Source organism: Nothobranchius furzeri, chromosome 16 (genome assembly GCF_043380555.1).
Source record: "Nothobranchius furzeri strain GRZ-AD chromosome 16, NfurGRZ-RIMD1, whole genome shotgun sequence".
Taxonomy (NCBI): Eukaryota; Metazoa; Chordata; class Actinopteri; order Cyprinodontiformes; family Nothobranchiidae; genus Nothobranchius; species Nothobranchius furzeri.
Genome location: NC_091756.1, coordinates 48,450,804 through 48,472,997, shown reverse-complemented (window position 1 = coordinate 48,472,997; position 22,194 = coordinate 48,450,804). Strand labels below are relative to the sequence as shown.

The following is a 22,194-nucleotide window of genomic DNA, read 5'->3' as shown; positions in this document are numbered from 1 at the left end:
TGTTGTACATTATTACATTGTGTAGGTGTCAGGTCAGACGTTTTAGATTTGTGGGCTTAACGGTTTTCAGTGAAAATGCATAAGTCAGCATTGGTTCTATTGAATAAAACCATTTTTGATACAACGGTTTTTATCTGTTGCTTACCAGACAGACATCTGATCATAGGATGACAAGTAGTTATAATAAATTATTTTTACTAATTATACAGCCACCTATCAGAGGGTTATAGCTCCGCCTCTTCCTGGACTACATCACATTTGTAAAACTAACCTTTATCTTTCATTTTTTTCTACAAGAATATGGTTCACACAGTCATGTTTTCCCCCCACAAACACGGGATGTTTGAATGCCTTTAGTTGTGTGTGAGTGAGGGAGAAATTGGTGTCTCCTAAAATCTTGTGCCAAGTTTTCTGAAGTTTGAGATAGATTTCATGTCAACCCTCCCCCCTTCTAGCTGATATTAAAACTACATTTTATGAGTTTAACCCTTGTGTTAGAAAGCTGTTCACACCGGTGGTGTTAGTGGGTCCATTTGGACCCATGATTTAAAAATGCTTGAAACTGCTTAAAATCACCAGTTTTCTTCAAATGTTGTTTTTCAGCTAATTGCTGGTTTAGTATGTATTCATATGAATGGAAACTGTGTGAATTGTTTTAGTTGGCTCCACAGACACCATATTTTAAAATATACCACTCGTTTTTGATTGCAAAAACTTTAAATTCACTAAATATATTTCTTTTTCTTATAGAATGAGTAATAATAAACTAAAAATGTGCTATAAACTAATATTAAAGTACACCTACCAAAAAAAATTATTTTTTACTGTTTAAAATTATTAACAATAGTGGCATCTTTGGTGTTTCGGGTCAAGGCGGACCCGCATAGATAAATGGTAGGATAAAGAACACAAGTCACATTTTTTTCTCCATAAAACCAACTTTTATTTAACCAGACCAATTAACCAAACAATTTAACCATAAAATGAACAATGATTAAAAAAAAAAAACACTGTGTGTGTGTGGTTGTGTGCGTGTGCATGCACCTGCATTGACCATAAACCGAACATTGAAAATAATATGGTGTTAGCGCAGGAATGTTGTTCTGAATTAACCATAATCTAAACAATGGAAACAAACCATAATTTGAAGTGTGTGCTGGTGATGTGGGCCATAACTGATCCTCAGAGCAACCCATAGCTTTTAAGTGATCCATACAAACACCAGTTTTCTCTGCTGGGTCATTTTGGACCCGTAACACTACAGATGTAATGTTTTTTTTTTTTTTCTGGAAACCTTTAGAATTTATTAAAATTCTGAAAAATGATTTGCTGCATTTAAATAGGTGTGTCTGAGGATTAGATGAAGCCTCATTCCAGGACAAAAAAGGAAAGGGTACTTTTTACACAGTTAAACTTGAAAACGGGTCAATTTGGACCCTAACACAACAGAAGGGTTAAATCAGAATCTAATACGAGAACCCTTTTTTTTTGTATTAAAAATCTTCAGATGAATCAATGGCAGACCTGTTAAAGCTGCTTAGCACAGACTCTAAAGAATGAGTTATGAGTAACAGGAGTGAAGTTTATATTTGATCAGTTGTGTCAAACATGTTGAATGTTTATTCTTAATCTCATTTAATCGGCATTGAATGGTATGTAGATGGCAATAGTTTTAGTTTTTCTATGTAACTCCAAGAAGAAAAGAAACAAGCCTGTGGAAAAGCTAACAACCACAAAAGTGATTCGTTTAATCTAAATGTTCAGAAAATATGAGAAATAAACACATTATTTTCTAAACCACAGTGTGCATGAGCTGAGGTGACTGTATTAAATATACAATTGTGTGTATTTTGTTCTTTTCATTTTAATATCCTAACAGTTTTAACTATTGGGGCTGTACTTTTGTAGGAATGTGTCTTCTTTTAGTCATTAGACTCCACAGTAGCACCTCCTGTTTCTATCAGCACTTGTGCAATTCTCCAAACCTTTGACCATGACTGTAATTGGAAAAAAACTTCAAAATATGTTTGTATAAACTTCAAAAATGCCTCTTGGCTCAGCTATCAATCAGCGGAAACTTCACAGAAACACTGCTCTCTAAGTGGGCTTCCCAGCTGGAGCTGATGTTTGTTGTCTTCTCTCAACTGACTTGATAAGATAAGGTGTGTACATGGTAACCAAAAGGAGAAAAAAATGAGTCGACCGATTCAAATGCAACCAATATAAACAGTTACCCAATGTCCCGTTCACAGTTGTGATGTCTGTTCTTGGTAACCTCCTCTCAACCCTACATGCAACGCAGGCATCATGTTCAGCAAAACATCGTATAGATAGAACTGATAAGCACAGGAAGTAACAAGATGAGATAACACTGAGATTAAGTGATCATAAAGAAAATCTTCCCTGCACATAAAGAATAAAAAAATCCTTCCCTTTCACTTGAACCTTATCAGAGAGATTTTCATAAGGTGTGGATATATTATGTGTGATGATGAAGAAATGAGTTAAACCACAGTAATAAAAGAACTCAAAAGGCCAATTGCATACAATAATATTATTTTGAATTATCTAACAAACTTTAATTGCTTGGCAACAGGAAAATGAGTTAAGAGCCTGCCTGGAAGGTTTGAGCCTCGTCTGTTGCAGTCCTTGTGTCCTTGGGCGAGACACTCAATCCGTCTTACTTGCTGGTGGTGTCCGGGAGGGGCCTCGCCTCTGTCAGTGTGCTTCAGGGCAGCTATGGCTGCAGTACAGCTTATCACCACCAGCGTGTGAATGTGTGAATGATTGGTCGTGTTGTAAAGAACCTTGGGGGTTGTTTATGTTTATGTATTTAGCAGACGCTTTTGTCCAAAGCGACTTACAAGTGATAATCGGCATTTTGCCCTTGAGGCTAACAACAACAATAACAACAACAACATTGACATCAGTCATGGAGAGGAGGGAACAAGGAGTGGACAGTAGAGAGGGGGGACAGGTGCAGGAAGGGTGCTAGTTAAGAAGATGCTCTCTGAAGAGCAGAGTCTTCAGGAGTTTCTTGAAAATTGAAAAGGAAGCCGCAGTTCTGGTAGTGCTTGGAAGGTCATTCCACATTTGTGGAACGATGCATGAGAAGAGTCTGGATTGTCCAGAGCGTGGTGTAGGCACTACTAGCCGACGATCCTGTGATGACCGGTGAGGCCGGGCCGAGACGTAAGCCTTTGCAAGAGGATTCAGGTAGATGGGAGCCATACCGTCTCGGACTTTGTATGCTAGTGTTAGCAGTTTGAATTTGATGCATGCTGCTAGCGGTAGCCAGTGGAGCTCAATTAACAGAGGGGTGACGTGTGCTCTTTTAGGCTGATTGAAGACCAGACCAGGTTGTAAAACCCAAGAAGGCGCTATATCAAAAACAGGCCATTTACCATTCCTACTGCATTACAGTTCTTTTTAACACAGCAGAAGTGTTATTTTTCCCTTGTTTTTGCTGACGTTTCGACTATCACTGCAGCCTTCCTCTGAGTTTTACCGCTATTGGCAGCGTCACTTCCTTCTCCGTTTGTCAGCGGGCAGCAGAGGACGACATGTCTCTGCAGCCCCATCTCCTTGCTGATGACACAGTCCCATGCATGATCCAGTGTGTAGACCCTATCGTACCTGTTCATGGTTGTGTCTACGCTTCCTTATTTTTATAGCTTTCCTAATTAGATTGATTAATTAATTATTTTTGTTGTTTGGTGTTTATGATCCATGTTTTGTGGTCCGTCATGGCTGATTTCTTTATTGTACTTTATTTTTCTTGTTTAGCTGCTCTTGTGTGTCTTCGACAGTGATAACCCTTCCACACATAAAACTGAAAAAATAATAGCAACAATGAAAAAACACAACATAAATATGCCAACAAAGCCATACATGATAGTTAGAAAGGGACCAGTCCACCCAAAGGACAAGACATCAGCAGGACATGAGTGTGGAGTCATTTATGAAATCCCATGCACACTCTGCAATAAAACCTACACAGGAGAAACTGGATGCCAACTCAACATACAAACAATAGAACAAAAGTGTGTGAGAAAGAAACAAGCCAAACAGACACAAGAGCAGTGAAGCAACTAGCAGAAAGTACAATAAAGAAATCAGCCGTAACAGAGCACTGCACAAGGAAAGACCAAATAATAATATAATCGATGACGCCCTCTGCTCCACTGATAAACAGAGGAAAAAGTGACGCCGCCAACAGCGGTAAAACTCTGAGGAGGCTACAGTGATAGTCGAAACATCAACAAAAACAAGGTAAAAATGTACACACGTACATGCAGTAAATGTATACACACATGTGTAAAACAGGCACATACAATATTAGTTTGTTGAAGCAAAGCGATTACAGGTTAGCATCACATGCTCATAGACAGAGTTTCTAAATGAGCAAAATAAGCTATTGTAATTAACATTGAGAGAATGAAGACGTGCAACCAGGGAGTTTTGATAACTTATGTCAACATAATCTAAAATTGGAAGCATGAGCTGCATTACAATGCACTTGGTAATGCACGAATATCTTCCATGAACCAGAGACCCATGATGCCAGATGAAACGAGTTAGCATTAAACATCAGTCCCCATGTTTTCTAGGTCCAAATATCTTTTGTTGTCCGTGACTTCAAATGGTGTTTTTCTTTTTGGGACTCTGGTAGTTTGTCCTAAAGTTGAAGTGGTAGCAGCCGACTGTTTCTCCTTCTATGATGTGACTGAGTAGAGAACCTCTCTCACCAGTGGTGTTTTGTTGCTAAATACGTGAGTGTGTAATGAGTGGAGGACCCTGGGATGTGTGTGTGCTGCGGTTCGGTGAGGCAGACAACCCAATGGTCCAATGTTACTTTTGATTTGTAAAGTGTTATTGGTGGAGCTTTTTAGACAAATGTGAGAGAAGCTGTTTATTATTGTTGTATTTTAATCTCTGCATTATTTTCATACTACGTCAGAATGTTGTTAAAAGGCATGAAAAAATGTTTTTGTTTTCCAAGTTTGCCATTGCAGTGCTAATAAAATGATACGCAATAATTCAAAATATTAAAGTCAAGAAACAAAATTATGAGCAGGTTAGTTTGGGTTTTCTCTGATTGTGTGTGTGTGTGTGTGTGTGTGTGTGTGTGTGTGTGTGTGTGTGTGTGTGTGTGTGTGTGTGTGTGTGTGTGTGTGTGTGTGTGTGTGTGTGTGTGTGTGTGTGTGTGTGTGTGTGTGTGTGTGTGTGTGTGCACAGCCTTTCATGTAATGATTAATAATTGATCGACTACCTCAGGAGTGCAAACTGTGTGCACAAACTCTGTGGAAGATTACCAGTGTCAGCTGTTTGTTCCACATTTGCTTTAAAACATAAACTTGAACACGGCTCAATGAAGAGAAAAAAATACCATTCAAGTACACTCAAGCACTCATATAATTAGTAATTAACAAGTACTTAAGTATTATAATGTCCTGTAAAAATAATAATTTTTATGTTTCAAATGGTCTTAATGAGGCATACATTCATGGTGTTTGAGTTGGGTTGGGTTTGTGTTTGAATTAACTGTTGTTTATGATTTCCCATTTTATTTTTTGTATTTAGATTCACATTGTCCAGTCTCCAAGTGTGGGGTAAACATGAGAAGAGTATCATGATTCCAGGCCTCTCTGCACTCACCTAATCACCCAGCCATGCTCACCTGGGACTGCTTCATTATTTCCACTCGTGTTAACCATGCAGCCACAACTCAGAGCCAGGTCATTCACATGCCTCATGCAGCCCAGACACAGGGCCTACTCTACTGTTCTCCAGTCCAATTCAATCCAGTCAAGCTGAGTCAAGACAAGTTTCATCACACCAATCCTTTTATTATTCCTGTTTTACTAGTTTAGTAAATAAACTTTAATTATTTGTTCCTATTCTGGGTGTTGCCTGTTCATTGTCTTATTGAGGAAGTAAATAAAATGTTTTTGTTTTGATTAATTATAAAAGACATCTTGGTTTATGGCCTGCCAGTACAAAACTTTATTTCATTTCCACAAGTGTTAAGATACATGTATTTTAGTGTATACTCATGAGTATAATCATAACAGTCTAATTTTTAGCTGCAGATTGCTTAAAGGTGCAATGTGTAAAAATGGGGTAATAGTGACATCCTGTGGTCAAATTTGGTTACTGCAACCATTCGCTGTTTCCAGTTGTCGGTTATGGATGGGAAAATAAAATATAAATATGTTTCAACAGTTATTAAATACTATCTGTGTTTTCACAATTATGAACTTATTAAAAAGACATAGTGGATAAAAAAATAGGGCAATATTACGATCACAAACCTAAAAATGCATATACAATCAGTATTTATTCACATCAGAACAGAATTATACAATCAATACACAAGGAATCATTTCACTCAGAGAATCACAACAAATATGAAACACTTACTGAAATTGTAAAATCAACCGTGCACGAAAAAAAGGATGAAAAATCTGAAATAAATGAGAGAAAATGTGAACATCCATATTCCAGGTAAAAGGTATGTGGGAGTGGCCTGTGTCCCTCTGCTGATCTCAGTACAGTGAATCCAAAGCTGCGTCAACATGTCTGTTCTGAACAATGTGGGCTACTGAGTCTGGAGCGTTGAGGAACACACGTGTTGTCTGCATTGCTTTCTGTCCCTTGACCCTCGGGTTTCTTTAAGGAGCGTGGCCATGCTGAAAGGCAGCGTCACTATGCGGGACTGCTGAGTGAAGGGAGCATGTTCTGGTTAATGTTTAATAGTTGTTCCAATCAGGGGTTTATTCACTGTTAGTCTGAAATGCTCTGAGAAAACAACCTGGGCAGTCCTCTCTAAAAAAAGCTCAACTCTTAGGTTGATGGTTGTAATGGTGTTTTATTTACTGAAAAAACAGACACAATGACATTTTATATAAAATAAATGATTACAATACTCTTTCAGTTATTGTAAATGTTTCCATAAAAGCATCTAAATCATGTTTTTGTTAAATTTGTACAAAAAAAAACTGTAAATAATGTTCACCTAACAGAAACTTTCAGGAGTTTAAATCTAAACTACTGACCTAGTAGATAAGAGTCTAGAATAGAGAAAGCATACAAAAAGAAACAAATTACTGTTTTCTTCATCTGTGAACAAATTAAACAAATGCTTTATAATATTTGAAACGGATCCTTTCACAGATGTTAGCGGGTGGCTAATTACTACCATTAGAACCTGATTTCTTCTACAAATGGATGCCAGCTTGAACTAACAGCTTTTAGAAGAAAGTTACTTAATTATCCTTGTGTGGTTAATCTTTTTGTTATTTTGTGAATTCTACAGTCACATTTTTATTTTTATTTTCCTGGTTCTCATCACAAGCTTATTAGCTCAAGCTAACATCTTGCTACAAATAGTAGCTTCAACTTTAGGTAAAGAGGTGATTTCCCAGGACTTTACAACACTATGACTTAAGTCAAATTCTGCTTAAACTCAAACTTTTCAAGCCCAGAATTAATAGTATTTAACCTCAGCTGCTTGTCTTGTTTTTGTACCATAGCTGTAGTATAGCACCCTATGGGATTTCTGCACTTTGTATAATTTGTCACACATGCTTATAGTGGTTCACTTCCTAGTAGTAAAACCTGAGTCAGACATAAATTATTTATGTAGACAGATGATTTATTCAGTGAGTTATGAAAGCAAGAGGCTAGATTCTGTGCTAAGTTCTGTTCAGTTATTTGGAAGTCAAAACAGATTTCTACTTTTTTTTTCTTGTATCATATTTTACTTGAGGTAGTCGTGTTTCACAGCCGTTTTCCAACCTTTCATTGTTTGTTCTTTAAAATGTAGAGTGCACACTGATTTATCACACTTTTGGTGGATTACTTTGGTCATTGTTAGAAGTTGGTTGCACTTATTTGTTGACCTTACAGTCAACAGGTAAACTTTACTCATATTTTTGAGACATTTGCAGTGGTCTCTTATAGGAATACATGCCTTGTAGGTCGTTCTCTGGGATAGAAAAGCTCCGGTGTGCCTGTCTGAGGATGTAAAATTCAGCTGGAGGAGAAAGCATGATTTGGAGTCTTATTTCCTGATATTTGAACATCTTGCATCTCATTGGCTAACAGCAACATGATTCTACCACTGATTCCATTTACTCTGCAACAAGAATGTTTTATCTCCACAAATAACAGAAGTCCGAAGGAGTTCTGCTATGTGGTGGAGTTGCTAATGCTAACTGTTAGCTTCTACTAGCAGAGACGTTCTCTGCTGTTTCCTGAACACTAAACCAACAACAGCCTTCCCTGTCATGAGTTATGATGGGTGAGTCCATGAATGTTAAGTGACAGTGTTTCCGTCTATTTTCTATCACAAGCAAATGTCGGAGATAGGTGTAGAAGACTATTTTCACGTTCAGCCTTCATGGCTATTTTCGAAATTAATAAGTAAAAAATTGTCAGTGAGCCTGCTCTAACCAACTCACCCACTTCATAGGATATCCTTGTTGATGCCAATTTGCTAGTTTATTGAATTTGGACCCACTTTTCTGACATCAGAAGAAACAATCCTATAATAAAAACAAACACAAAACATTTAAAGTGGTATTTGACTTTAAACATCACACGGTATCTCATGAGCTCTTTTCATCCCTCTTTTTGTTGCAAATCTTGCAAAGAGCCCAAGGAACCAGAGTGGTTGAGATCAAAAGAGCAACTGCACTCTTAGCAAAAGATAAAACATAGAAACTCATATGGTTTTCAGATGAAAAGGTCCATCCATCCAAGAGGTAAAGCAGGACCAAAGAGATGGCAATGCACCCTACTTTAAAAACTGCACTTGTGTTCTTGTCCGTGGTGCCATTGTAGAGAGGTAAGTGCAGGCCTAGTCCCAGGCCAAAAAGGCTGCCCATGTTGCGTAGGAGGCTCGCAAACGGTGTGCTGTCCAGGCGGACCCACTCTGATTTGATACACCATTTCTGGGCTTTGTCCAGAGTCCAGAGCAGGTCCACTCCCACAGTTTTAAGGAGGAGGTAGAAGCCAATTGCAAAGCAGGTCAAGAAAGATGTGACAATGAGGTACTGGCTCATGCTGGCACTGTAGATCCATTTCTTCTTGGAAACGGTCTCAGCGACAAGTACGCCTGAAATATAACATCAACTTTTAAGGAAATTCACAATCAGTTTGAATTTCTAATTCTACAAATGAACCAACCTGTTATGACTCCTGCAATAACCTGGTGGGGGAAATGAGCTGCCATGTAGACTCTGGACATGCAGACCACTAGGATCACCAGGACCATTAATAGCCACAGTCCAACCTGCAACAACCTGACACATTCAACATTAAACTTGAGCATATTCTTCATGGCTTTCAAGAACCAGCTCCAGGTATAAATGACGATTTTACCCAAAACTCACTTGTATAGTGGAGGGGGGCATTGTTTTTGTTTTGCAATGGAAAGAAGCGCAGTTACCATCACATACCAGACACCAGCTGCACCCATTGCATGACCTGAAGGACTTCCTACAAGGAGATGAAGACTTCGTCTGAGTCTAGTTAAAGCTGTTGATTAATGAACTCTTGAAACATGAAAAACTTTTCAGATTTTCACTAAATGAAATCAAAATTTAAATAATTTATCTCACTTATGGTAAGTGTCTGGACATGTATTTCATAGGAACTGTACATTATTTGAGAATTTTACTGCTTATTTTCTGATTTTCAAAATAAGTGTTTTAACTGTTCACATTAAAAAGACCTTCATAAATAGTATATCATTTATTTTCAACAACAGTTCAAACACATTGTGCAGGCCCCTCCCCTCCCTCTCTGCTGTGCTATAGCTCATTCCCTGAAGCTGATGGTAAATTCAGATTTTTTGCATTGAAGACACCAGAAACTTGCTTCTTTCGTGTAACGCTGTCCGTTTACATTATTTTTGACATTTACATTGATTTAAAAAAAAAACATTTATTGTTCCGGTTTCAGTGGAAGCACACACACTATGAACACATGAACACTGTTGCAATCACTGAAGCGACAATCAAAACACTTCAGATGGACTTTATAACTCATTCATAACATGTAAAAATACTCATTCATAGAAGGCTAAACAGTAGTCTCTGTCAATGATGCTATTACATATTAACCAGACTAACAGTTGATGATAAACCTCATCAATCACTAGTCAGTTCTTAAGGAAAAGACATCATGTGATCTAAGACTGTTCCATGAACCCACCTGGTCCCGTCTCACACGTGATGGGAAACTGCTGCAGCGGCGGGGCCTCTGCTGCTCCGTAAAACTGGGTCTCATGAACCCACCAGTAAGGCCTCTCCCCTGAAAGAACCCTGGAAATAAAAAAAAAAAGCAAAACCTGAGAAGTAAACCTGCTCGTTATCTCCCCTTTTCTTATCTACTGGAAAGTTTCACCTCATCACCATTTCAGCACTAGGTTGAGCCAATCTCCAATGACAGCCACCCAGATCAGTCGCAGTGCCGTGTCCCTTCGTGTGTGGAACCAGAATGGGAACAGGTAGAAGAACGTGGTGTGCAGATCGGCCACTGTAGATGCCAGGTTGAATAAGCCCTCATACCTGCTGTATGTGGTCTGCAGATGAAGCGCTAGGTCAACCCCCCAACTGTGGAGAAGATCCATGATGCCAGAGCTCAGTCTGAGCAGGACAGGTGGAATCAAAGGTGTTTTGAGGGGGATGTTTTTCTGCAAAGCTCTCTGAAACAGTCCAATCTGCTTTTTCTCTGCGGTTCCGTTGGACTTTACTCAAGGCTAGCAAATTTGTTTGCCTTCAGGATAGTACAGATGAGTTCTTAACCTTTACACCTCTGAGGCCCTGTCTGCTGAAACCCGTCAATACAGAAAGCAGCAGCCGTCCCTGTGACAAATCCATATTAACAGGAAATCTTCCATTCTCTTAAAGTAAAATCATGGAGCTTTCTTTTTAAACCCAAACCTCCTGACTGTAGCTTGAACCTTAATGAGTTTGCTGCACACCCACCAAACAACAATAGGTTTAATCTCCTCTATTCTCTGCAGATTTCCATCATTTCTCCTGACTTCCTTGCCTGACCTACATGTCAGTTTTCCAGATTTTACCACCTCCTATCTCCTCAGGTCCTGCTCAGCTCCAAAGATAATCATTTAATCTTTGTTCTCCTTATGTAATCTGCAAACTGCTGGCTCTATTACAGAGGGATGCATTCACTAAACCCATCAAAAGAATAATTGCATAACTTATAAATTACTAGTCGATGGCAGCATGGGAAAAAATGGGAACAAGATCTCCTTGTCAGCTTTGATCAATAAAAATGTGAAATATTTTGGAGTGAGCTCTGAGTTCTGACCTGGAGGAAATCCCCCCCCCCCCCCCCCCCCACACACACACACACACGCACATTTATCTTTTCACCTTGTTTGTGCGACAAAACCTCCCAAACTGCGGGTGTTTTATTACACATGTCAGGTCCAAAGATCAGAGTGAGCATGCGTTCGAGTAGTGGGTCCCCCGGTATAAAACCAACCAGCTGTGTCAACGGCAGCAGCAGTTCTTTTTTTAACCTCCTCTCTCACACATCATCAGAAGGAGCGTTTGTTTGACCTCTTCAGACTTAAGATGATCGACGCTGTGATGGACGCCGTGCAGGGCTTTGGGGTGAGCAGCACCCGCTACCTGCAGATTAACTATAAGGATGCTCAGGGCTTGTTTCTCTGGGTCTCCTGGGCGGCGGACCTCAGGAACACCTTCTTCATCTTCTTCCCACTTTGGTTCCACCTGCGGCCCTCAGTGGGCATCAAACTCATCTGGGTGGCTGTGATTGGAGACTGGCTGAACCTGGTGTTTAAATGGTGAGCTGAACATGTCTTTAACTGAAACCAAATCTCTCTCAGGTGATTTTTGTTGGATCACAGGTGAGTAACCGGAGTCTTTTACAGGATTCTGTTTGGGGAGAGGCCGTACTGGTGGGTCCATGAGACGGCTCATTACACAGATGCTGCTCGCCCTCACATCGACCAGTACCCAATGACCTGTGAGACCGGACCAGGTGAGGGGTGCTACCACACATGCTAGCATTAACCAAAATTAGCTCAAATCTAAATGCTAATCCAAACAAAACAAAATAGCTGTCTCAAATTTAAACCTCCTGACTTAAGTTAGCCCTCATAGTTAATGCATCATGTCAATTTAATGACATTTTAAAAGTCATTTGAACCCTGAATTAGAAGATTTTGGAATTTTCGTTATTTGTAGTGTTTACTGGCATCATATTTAATTAAAGTAGCAAAAATATAATAACCATAATGAAAATTGACAGAACAAAACATGCCAAGAGAAGGAATGTTAGTCTGATTTTGTGATTTTTATATTTTACTTATCGTTCCAACTCAGTTGTTCTGTGACATTCTTTAATAACGGTTTTGTATTTGGCATTCTTTTTTTAATTGCTTGAGTCTATTTTTACCTCTTTCTTCATTTTTTTGTTGTTGTTTGTTTTAGTAAGTTTTTACAGTGTCACATTCCATGATTTACATTTGAAATCTGGATAACACTTTACAATAAGTGTCCCTTTATTAACATTGCTTAGTGCATTATTAAGCATCAGTAAACGATGAAATAAAGTCTTTACAACTGCTTAACCATATTGAGTAAAGCATTACTACGCAGACCCCACCCCTGGCCGTTTGTCTTAACCCTAATGACTCGTAGTAGTTAACAGTACTGGTACAGTTAATAAAGGGATTCTTTGTTTATTATTACTAACTGACTAACATTCAATCAAAAGTAAAAACATGTCATTCTAGTTCACAAGCTGTATTTATTTAGCATTGATTAAAAAATCCTGCAGCAGATATTTTATAATTTTTAAAATTATAATCAAACTGCACTTTTTTGAGTTAAAGCTGAAGTTGATTAAATCAGACTTTTATGTGACTCTGTTCTGTAACCTAGGCAGCCCTTCTGGCCACGCTATGGGAGCTGCGGGGGTTTACTACACCCTGGTGACCTCCATCCTCACCATCCTGATCAGCAGCAACAAACCCTCCAACAGTAACTGGTGAGTCGGAAATCAAACCAGCCACCCAGAGTTTTAGTTTTTACTTCTGGATCTTTGCTGACATCAGCTCTGTTTACCACTCTCTTTTGCCCGGCGCTTATCACTCGGGACACGCTATCTGTTCTGTACCGAGGTTGATCATTGACTCCTGAGAAGTAGTTGTTGAATGGAGAGGTTATTTTGATATTCAGGCAGACGAATTACTCGTGATAAGTAAAAAAATATCAGTGATGATGGTTTTATTGAACTAAAAGGTGTGTGAGTGAGAGAATCTGGAGTGCTGAGTCTGTTTGGTTTTTCCCTGCCAGGTATCTGAAGACTCTGCTTTGGTCCCTGTTCTGGGGGGTCCAGGTGTGCGTCTGTCTATCCAGGGTCTTTATTGCAGCTCACTTCCCTCATCAGGTCATCGCTGGAGTTCTTACAGGTCAGTGTGGACTAATTTTGGGAGGTGGTTTAGGCTGTGGTGGATTTTCTAATCTTCTTTATTGTATCCAGGTATGATTGTGGCCGAGGTCTTCAACAGAACCAAGTGGATCTACGGTGCCAACATGAAGACCTACTTCTACATGACTCTCTTTTTAACCTCCTTTGCTGTTGGTTTCTACCTGCTGCTCAAAGCTCTGGGTGTGGACCTACTGTGGACCCTGGAGAAGGCTCAGAAATGGTGCATCAGACCTGAATGGGTCCACCTGGACACCACACCATTTGCCAGCCTGCTGCGTAACATGGGCACCCTATTTGGTCTGGGTCTGGGCCTGCACTCGCCGCTCTACACCGAGACCAAAAAGAGTAGCAGCCCATTGGTGCGGGCAGGATGCATCGCCAGCTCTCTGGTCCTGCTGCACCTGTTTGACTCCTTCAAGCCGCCCACTCACACCGCTGCCCTTTTCTACCTGCTGTCCTTCTGCAAGAGTGCCACTGTGCCTCTGGTCACTGTCAGCATCATCCCATACTGTGTTAACAGAGCTCTGAGCCTGCAGAACAAAAAGGGAGTGTGAGCAGCCTGTATGGACAGAAACATTCTAACTGCACAGACTCTTCCTTGTTTTGATGATAAAAACACTTTATTTTGGTGCTTAATGCATTTAGGAGACGGCCTGGCTCTTAAGAAAAGCCTTGAGGTGAACCAGAGACTGTCGGTTGTGTCATTTAGACACGGGACTCTGAACACTGAGTGAAACCACTGTCCAGGATGATTGTGACTTGAGTCAGAGATGACAACAATCGTTGTTCTGGAGGAACATGCACGAGTGTAAAAGTGACTGCTTGTGCCTGAGCTTTGATAGGTTATTTCAATTGTCAATTTAATGTATTTTTGGAAGTATTTTTGAAAAGCTTTGGAATATTTTTTAAATAAAACCTGTGAAAAAGCACCAATGTTGCAGCACCAGTTGTTGTTCGCCTTTAGTGTTTCATTCCCATAATGATCTTTGATTAAAGTATAAAAACTTTTCTCTTTAGGTAAAAGTTCTGCACGGATGCAGAGCAACATGTGGTGTTTGTGACAGGTAGTCCAGCAGAAAGAGAAACATAAAACAAGAAATACAATAAAAAAAACTAAAACTTACTAATGAAAAAGACATGATTAAAAATATCATAAAGAAAATACAAAAATAACTAATAATGAAATCAGGGCTGGCAGACCACCCCGTAACCAGAGGGTTGCCAGGTCTGCACCGCACACGGTCTGTAGTCGTTGTAGTCCTTGGGCAAGACTCTTCACTCTCTTTGCCTGCGGGTGGTGGTGAGAGGGACCAGTGGTGCCTGTGCTGCCTCGTCTCTGTCAGTGTGTCTCACGGCTGCTGTGGCTACACTGTAGCTCATCGCCACCAGTGTGTGAATTATTGACTGTAATGTAAATCACTGGAGTCATCTGACTCAGAAAAGCACTGTACAAGTGCAGGTCATGTTTCCTTAAAATAGAAAACAAATGATTTATAATAAGAAAATACTAGAATACTAGAAACCAACCAACAAACAAAAAACAAAAAAAAGTGGAGTGGATCCTGGAAGCTGCGAGACTGAAGACTGATGACCCCATGACAGATGAACTGGTGCAAATTGGCCTCAGAGGAGGAGTCGGACAAGATATGACTCAAATACTTTAATTAGAGAGGACAACATCCTTAATGCAGGAACCAGAGGTGCCCTCGTGGAGATGGGTCTGAGGTGGAGTTGAGCCTCAGATCCATGAGCTGGCTCTAGCCTAAATAAAGTTATGAGCTCATTCTCAGCATTAAAAACTGGCTTTTAGTGCATGGAATGTCACCATACTGGTGGGAAAAGAACCAGAGCTTGTGTGTGTGTGTTACGCCCCTCCTGTCTAGGAGGTCCAGGAGGGAGTAACACAATATATAAGAAGTGGTTCAGAAATAAAATAATTAAAAAAAAAACTAAAGAAGTTTTATTCTAAGTAAAATGATCCTACTAATATAAGGGGGTGGTTATTTACATAAATATAAACAAAGGGCACCTCTTTATTAACATAGGAGAGGGTCAATTTATAAACGCTAAGAGGAGAACAAAAGGAGTGACAAGACTATCAACTAAAATAGCAAAAAAATAGCTCTCAGGAGGTTTAAAACACAAGAGTCACCACCAAGTCCACACTAAAAGTCCTCTGGTTAAAGCAGAACGATAACACTGATCCTCAAGGCCCAAAACCTCTAAAGAGGACTGGGAACAAAACTGAGTCCAAAAACTACACAACTGTTTAGGTTCAGCATAAGAGCACACCAAAACCGAGTCTACAGTGCCTGGGAGAACCACAGACTAAGGCCCAATCTCAGTGCTTGCACTGCGCCCTGTAGTCTTCAGCAAAGTGCACTTGGAGAAAGTGTACTGTAAGGCTTCGAGTGCGTGATACACAAGTGTGCAAATAATTGCCGAATTGAGACGGTGAGCATTGCGTCATCGACCACAAAGCATGCCGGGATGCTGGTCGCTGTGATACTTTTAAAAAAAACCTTTATCAACAACTTTCAGACAAACAACCAAACAATTATTTGAAACACATTTACATTTATTGCTGCTTTGTCTAAAATATTCAGAGCATCAACTAATCACCCTAAAATGAACTAATTTCATTAGAAAACACATATTTACATAAACATAAACATATTTCAGAAAAAGAACATGAGCCGTTTCTCCCACAGCAATGGATTGTGGGTAATACAGTGAAGTGCGGATCAAGGGTGCAAAAGGGGAGTGATCAACTTCCGCACTTGAGAACTGGGACACCCTATGCACTCGCAACCCTGGTCGGGATTGTGCATTTGAAGGGCGCAAGGGTGGAAGAGCGTGTATTGAGACTGGGCCTAATTCAGAGTTCCCCTGCGTGTTTGGAAAGCTCCTCCTGAAGAAGGCACCAGTGCTAATTGTAGATTAGCTGCAGCTGGTGCAGCCTGCAGCAGGCCTTTTCTCTCTATGGTGCAGGGAGAGTGCAGGAGGTGGGTGTGTCTTTGGCACTGAGGAGGCCAGAGCTCAGCTCCAGTGTTACCCAGAAAGAGAACCAGCTGGTAGAATTCGGACTATACAGGAAACCCCCAGCTAAGCACCTTTTGTTGGAATTCTATCATATAAAGCTGCAGGAAAGATCGTTTTCCACCCAACAGTAATTCAGTTTCTAGACATTCTTGGAGTCTGTGGATGGAGTTCTTGAAGGATTGGCAATGTAGAAATTCTACAATTCTGCTGAAAGACATCATTCAGGGGTAAAGTCACCTGGCTGGAGGGGTGTAATTAGGAGGCACAGCCTCTGTTCAGTGTTGTTCACGTTAACTCATTTATAGTTATCGCACTAATATTTGGGATTTGGATATTTCTCTGCTCTGGAAAATCCCATCTGACCTGTTCTAAACTGAAGCTTCTCATTTTAATCCTGTGAAAACACAAACATGAACACAAACAACCCCTCCAGAAGACATCATGTCCTATTTTGATTTTTGCTCAACATCAGATGATAAAGATGCCATTGGAACAATATATTAATCAGTACATGAGCACCGCAGTCTTGGCCTTTAGCTTCAGTTGCATCAACAACGTAGATTCACACGTCATACCTGTGTCTGCACACCAGTTAGTACAAATACGACTAATGGAGGAAGTAGAACATTCAATATTTGCGTTATGCAGAGTCCAGGCTTGACATTTCTGCAGAACTCTGCAGTGTTACAAACATTTGTGTTGCAACCGTTTCTGACCTAAAATGTTCAAAAGCTGTTCAGTTTGAGTTTCTTATCAAGAAATTTTTCAAACTCAGACCACCTGTGCTTGCTGTACCTTGATGACATTTAAATTAGATTTGATATCTAGGCAACAAAAGCCCTTAATCAGGGAAAATCCAGACATTTTATATGAGGGAATTGCTTGGATTTTTCCTTACTGTTCCACTTCTTCTTCCGGCTGCTGGCGGGTGCAGACGCTTTTTTCCTCCTCTCCTCCATATCTTATCCTCAAGTCCTTTGTCTGTCTCTGTGTGCTGGGTGCACGGCTGCTTCTGCATTTTTCTGGAAACTGGAAACTGAATTACATTTAAATGGATCTCGTCAGCTGGTCTCTCAACGCGACTGATACAATTTTTTCAACGATGAGAACGAGAGAAGGGGCTCCCGGATGTCCTGCCGGTACAGACTCAGTTGGACACATCATGGATTCCTGGAAACAGTGGAACTTGATCTGTCTCTCTCAGCTGTCCGTGGAGGACTCTGAAGACGTGTGGATATTCGTTGTGTTGGTGTCAGGTTTCCTGCTCATTGGCCTTGGAGGCTACCTGACTTACCGGAAAATTAACGAGCTGTCAAGGAATATTGGCCTGATCCCGGAGATCAGAGATGGTTTGCACCGTGCTGTGAATTCACAGACTCAAATAATTGTCGAGATGAATCGTAAGCTTGGGACTTTGGCGGAGATTAATTCTTTGGCACAAAAGATGGATGCCATCAAGGAGATAGTGGACGAATCAGCACGGATTGGGATAGATTAACCTCCATTATTATTGGGATTCTGAGAGGTTGAGGACCAACAAACTGTAAGACAGACAAGAAATTATCTCTGTCTGGCCCCAAAACAATTTCTAATCTGAATCTGGCGTCCTTGAGCCTGCAAGGCTCCAACGAAAACTCCCCCCTCAGGAGATATGTGGAATGTGCCGTTGCTATGGCAACTCAACTCTGTCTCCTTCCCCTGCCTGGGTGGGACAGCGGGAAGGCTGGCGAAGCATCCAGGGTCACTGCAACCCTCCAAACCTCAATGCTTCTCCCCCGATCCACACTGAGGTGACATGCGCTGCTTCATCGTGGCTGCAGGAACTGAAGTTGGGATAGTCCCAACCCACCACCCCTCCTAACAGACACTTATGTTGTGTTGGCTGAAGTTTGTTAAATATCTCTGTCTGAGGTGTTTTTTTGCAGAGCAAAGCTGCCCTCCTGGAGGGAGGGTGTCTGCCTGCTCTGTCTTCTCGATCCCCAGTGAGTCGTGGTGGATGGCTGCTTATACTGAGCCAGGATCCTCTGGAGGTTTCTTCCTGTTAAAAGGGAGTTTTCCTCTCCACTGTCGCTTTATGCTTGCCTAGTATGAGGATTGCTGTAAAGTCACTGACACTAGTCAGTGACTTGATGCAATTTGCTGGGTTCCTTATATAGGAAACATTATTTCTGATTGGCTTAATGAACTGACCTGAATTGGAATGTTTATTATGTGAAGTGCCTTGAGACAACTCTTGTCGTGATTTGGAGCTATATAAATAAACTTGAATTGAATTGAATCATGGACTCTGTTTTCTGTCACCAGCTGCCCTTTTCCTGAGAAACACTTGCTAAACCAGGCTAAAAGTTGAGGTCACACCCCATTGGTCAGATGCTGCAGGACGCGGTTCCTCCTGTCAAACACTTTGGACATGCCAGCCAGCAGCAGGCTAACCATACTGAGATGATGGTACTTGTGTTCAGCATCTCCTGCTGTGTCTGGAATAACAGAATATTCCAGTTTCCTGCTGGTGTTAGTCAGGATTTTATGAGACGATGATGGGACAGTGTGAGGAAGAGGTGCCTTGTTTCCACCAGAAGGATGAAGGTCAGTGCATGCTGGTGGATATTTTCATTAAAGAGAAACTTTGAAAGAACAGTTGTATAATGTTTGAATAGTTTGTGATCTTAAAGAAGCCATTTTTAATTTATTTTCATGCCAAATATTTATATTTTAGGCAAACTGTCTCAATTTGAAATGGACATACGTTCTGAGGAGCAGAAATGGGAGAAGAGCAGAAACTTCGGTGGCAAAAGTTTGACAGACTCTGAGTTTAACTGCAGTAAGGCATCACAATTTCTAACAAAACAAATAAGAACGGGAACCTGAACAGTGATGAAAACAGAAACAAAACAAGAGCTCAAATGAAAAAGGAACCATTTGCAGAGAAATTTGGAAGAAAAATTCAAAAGCATCCAAATAAAATTTGTGTTCAAACTGAAATAAAAGAACCAGACACAGGGGCTGCTGAGTCTGTGGACAGGTTTCAGTTTCAAACCATACACTGATGCACCTACAGGGTACAGATGTGTGTGAAGACTGCAGAATACACCTGGTGACAAATTATTTAAAAAAACTATAACAGGGGTTAAAGCTGCTTTGGCTTCTATAGCTTTAAAAAATGTTTTCTTGCCTGTCAACTATGTTCTAACATTGTCTATCTATAAATATATTGTGGAGATAAAAAACAAAACAATTTTTTAATAAAGTGGTTATCTTGCATTTGTCTAAAACTTCCTCTAATAACACGTTTCAGACCAAAAGCAACCATTGGACCATCCGGTTGTCAGTCTTGCTGAAGCCCCGCACTTCCCTGGGTGCTCCATTCCTTATATACACACTCACTTATTTAATGACAGAACACCACTGGTGTGAGAGGTAAAAACTAAACTCAAAGGATACAGAAAACGAGACTTTTTCTTATTTGAAGTGTCTGCAAAGTGTGCCACAGGTTTTTCAGCTACAGAGCAGCAGAGTAAAGTGTTTAAGATGATCAGAATCGAAGGGTTTTATTGCCATGTGTGTGAACAGATCACAACATTAGGAAATTGCTGCAGTACTTGGTGCTAAAATTAGACAAACGCACTTATAGGTGCCCACTAAAGCAAATTAAAACACCATGAAACAAATAAAGCAGAATATTGAGCAACAAAAATAAAAAAAATGGCTACTATATACAAGGCAGTGCAGGTGCTGATCAGAGCTGAACAGTCAGGTGCAAACACAACACAGGGTCAGGTGACTGGAACAAAATGACTGGAGTGAGTAGTCCTAGGATTGTCATTCACGAGTCCAACCACAGAGGGGAAGAAACTGTTCCTGTGAGAGGTTCTGGTCCGAATGGATTAGAGCCTCCTGCCAGATGGGAGCGAGTCAAAGTGTCGTAGGGTGAGACGAGTCAGCTGTGATCCAACCTGCACGCCTCAGTGTCCTGGAGGTGCACAGGTCCTGTATGGAGGGGAGTTTGCAGCCAACGACCTTCTCAGCAGAGCGTACGACACGCTGCAGCTTCTGTTGCTAGGCTAGGTGAGAATGTGGCAGTGTGTGCGTCCTGTCACTGTGTCCCGATTGATCATGCGCCCTGGCTACTTGGCCAAGGGGATGTCCCTTTGGCTGACTGGTTAGCGCACATGACTCTCACCCGGGAGTCCCGCCCGGGCCCTCGTTTCTCCACCTTGCCACAAGAACACCAGGTCTGTGTGGTTGATATGAAATTCACATCAATCTAAAAATAACTAGACTCCTTGAATGAGCTGAGTTACAATGAAAGTTTGCTTTCTTAGGACATAAAATAGAGCAAAAATTTAACATTTTAAAATACTTAAAGGTGCATTATGTAAAAATGACATCCTGTGGTAAAATTTGGTTCCTGCAACCACTTTAAACAACTCTGAAGCTTTTTGCCAGCCATCATCAAATTACAATTGTGGGCACTGATATTAGCTCATAGGAGACATGGCAACCCCACACTCACTGATGGTAAACAGCAATTATGTCCCTCCTTCCTTTGTTCTGAAAGGAGAAAAGCTGACAATCCCGCAACAGCTGGATATGAAATGTTTCAGTATAAGCTTCCTTCCAAAATGACTGAAACATTAGGCTCTTTTGAGGATTTTCTCACTGTAAAATTCTCACTATATTCTTACATACTGCACCTTTAATAACCAATGCATATTGTGATTTTTATCTAGAAACATGCTTTACAAAACAACTTTCTTTTTCTTCTTTCAATACCATCTGTTCTTCAGATAATGAGAACAAATTAAAAGTGGACCAGATATACCACAGATCAAGTTCATAAAGACTTATTCAGTTACTCCAAAGCTAGAGAACTTTAGATCATTAAATATGTAATCATATAATCCATAAACAGTAACAGCTTGATCTTTTTTTTGTGACCCAGCAACACATTTAATAATTCTTCTATTTTAAATTAGCTTAATCTGATTTAAATGAACGTCTTAGGTTCTGCAGAGACGTGGGTTTGGCAGGAAAACTACAGACTCGTTTGTTCAGTTAAAACACAATTTTATTTATTTTTTTTGCTTAAATAATTACTTGGATCATCCAGTGTAGGCTATGTTGGTTTGCACACGTTGGTACTAAATTCATCATCATCAGTGGATGCATAGGGTGGATTTGTATGAAAACAAAAATAAAGAAATACGATTTACAGAAAAAGAAAATGACATTTACCAACGTGTGATCACGAGTGATTTGTGTGATTGCAGCTGTTGGTACAATTAGATTTAGGTTAAAAATTAGATTCTCTTTCATGTAAATAACAATTAAGATGAAAGTCGTAAAGCTAAAAACAGCCCCCCCCCTCCCCCCGTAAAAAAAACCCACCAGTAGACCTAAGAGCTTTAACTTCTAGTATGCATGGGGGGGGGGGGGGGGGGGGGGGGGTTGTACAGTTACACGGTTTTATGATGTTGCACACACACACGGGGCTGCTAGCAGTTTGCTATGCCAATTAGCAGGTTACATTTGGGGACAATATCAGTATTTTTCATAAGAGAAAAGCTTCACTGTCTCACCACTCGATTGTGGAGTGCGAGTTTTCCATTGTAAAAACCCTACTCGAAGGCAGCCATGTTTCTGTTATAAGTACAC

At 40.4% G+C, this 22,194-nt stretch overlaps 2 protein-coding genes across 2 annotated transcripts; one reads left to right on the top strand and one right to left on the bottom strand.

Moving 5' to 3' along the window:
• Positions 1-8,480: 8,480 nt before the first annotated feature.
• On the bottom strand, positions 8,481-10,764 carry g6pc1a.1 (glucose-6-phosphatase catalytic subunit 1a, tandem duplicate 1). The gene is made up of 5 exons (XM_015962680.3): positions 10,422-10,764; positions 10,222-10,331; positions 9,399-9,504; positions 9,193-9,308; positions 8,481-9,121 (listed from the first exon to the last, which is right to left on the bottom strand). The coding sequence occupies exons 1-5, from the start codon at positions 10,637-10,639 to the stop codon at positions 8,613-8,615; spliced, it is 1,059 nt and encodes a 352-aa protein (XP_015818166.3). The 5' UTR covers positions 10,640-10,764; the 3' UTR covers positions 8,481-8,612.
• A 754-nt stretch (positions 10,765-11,518) lies between these two features.
• On the top strand, positions 11,519-14,426 carry g6pc1a.2 (glucose-6-phosphatase catalytic subunit 1a, tandem duplicate 2). Its single transcript, XM_015962681.3, has 5 exons — positions 11,519-11,845; positions 11,933-12,042; positions 12,948-13,053; positions 13,362-13,477; positions 13,549-14,426. The coding sequence occupies exons 1-5, from the start codon at positions 11,613-11,615 to the stop codon at positions 14,049-14,051; spliced, it is 1,068 nt and encodes a 355-aa protein (XP_015818167.3). The 5' UTR covers positions 11,519-11,612; the 3' UTR covers positions 14,052-14,426.
• Positions 14,427-22,194: the final 7,768 nt, after the last annotated feature.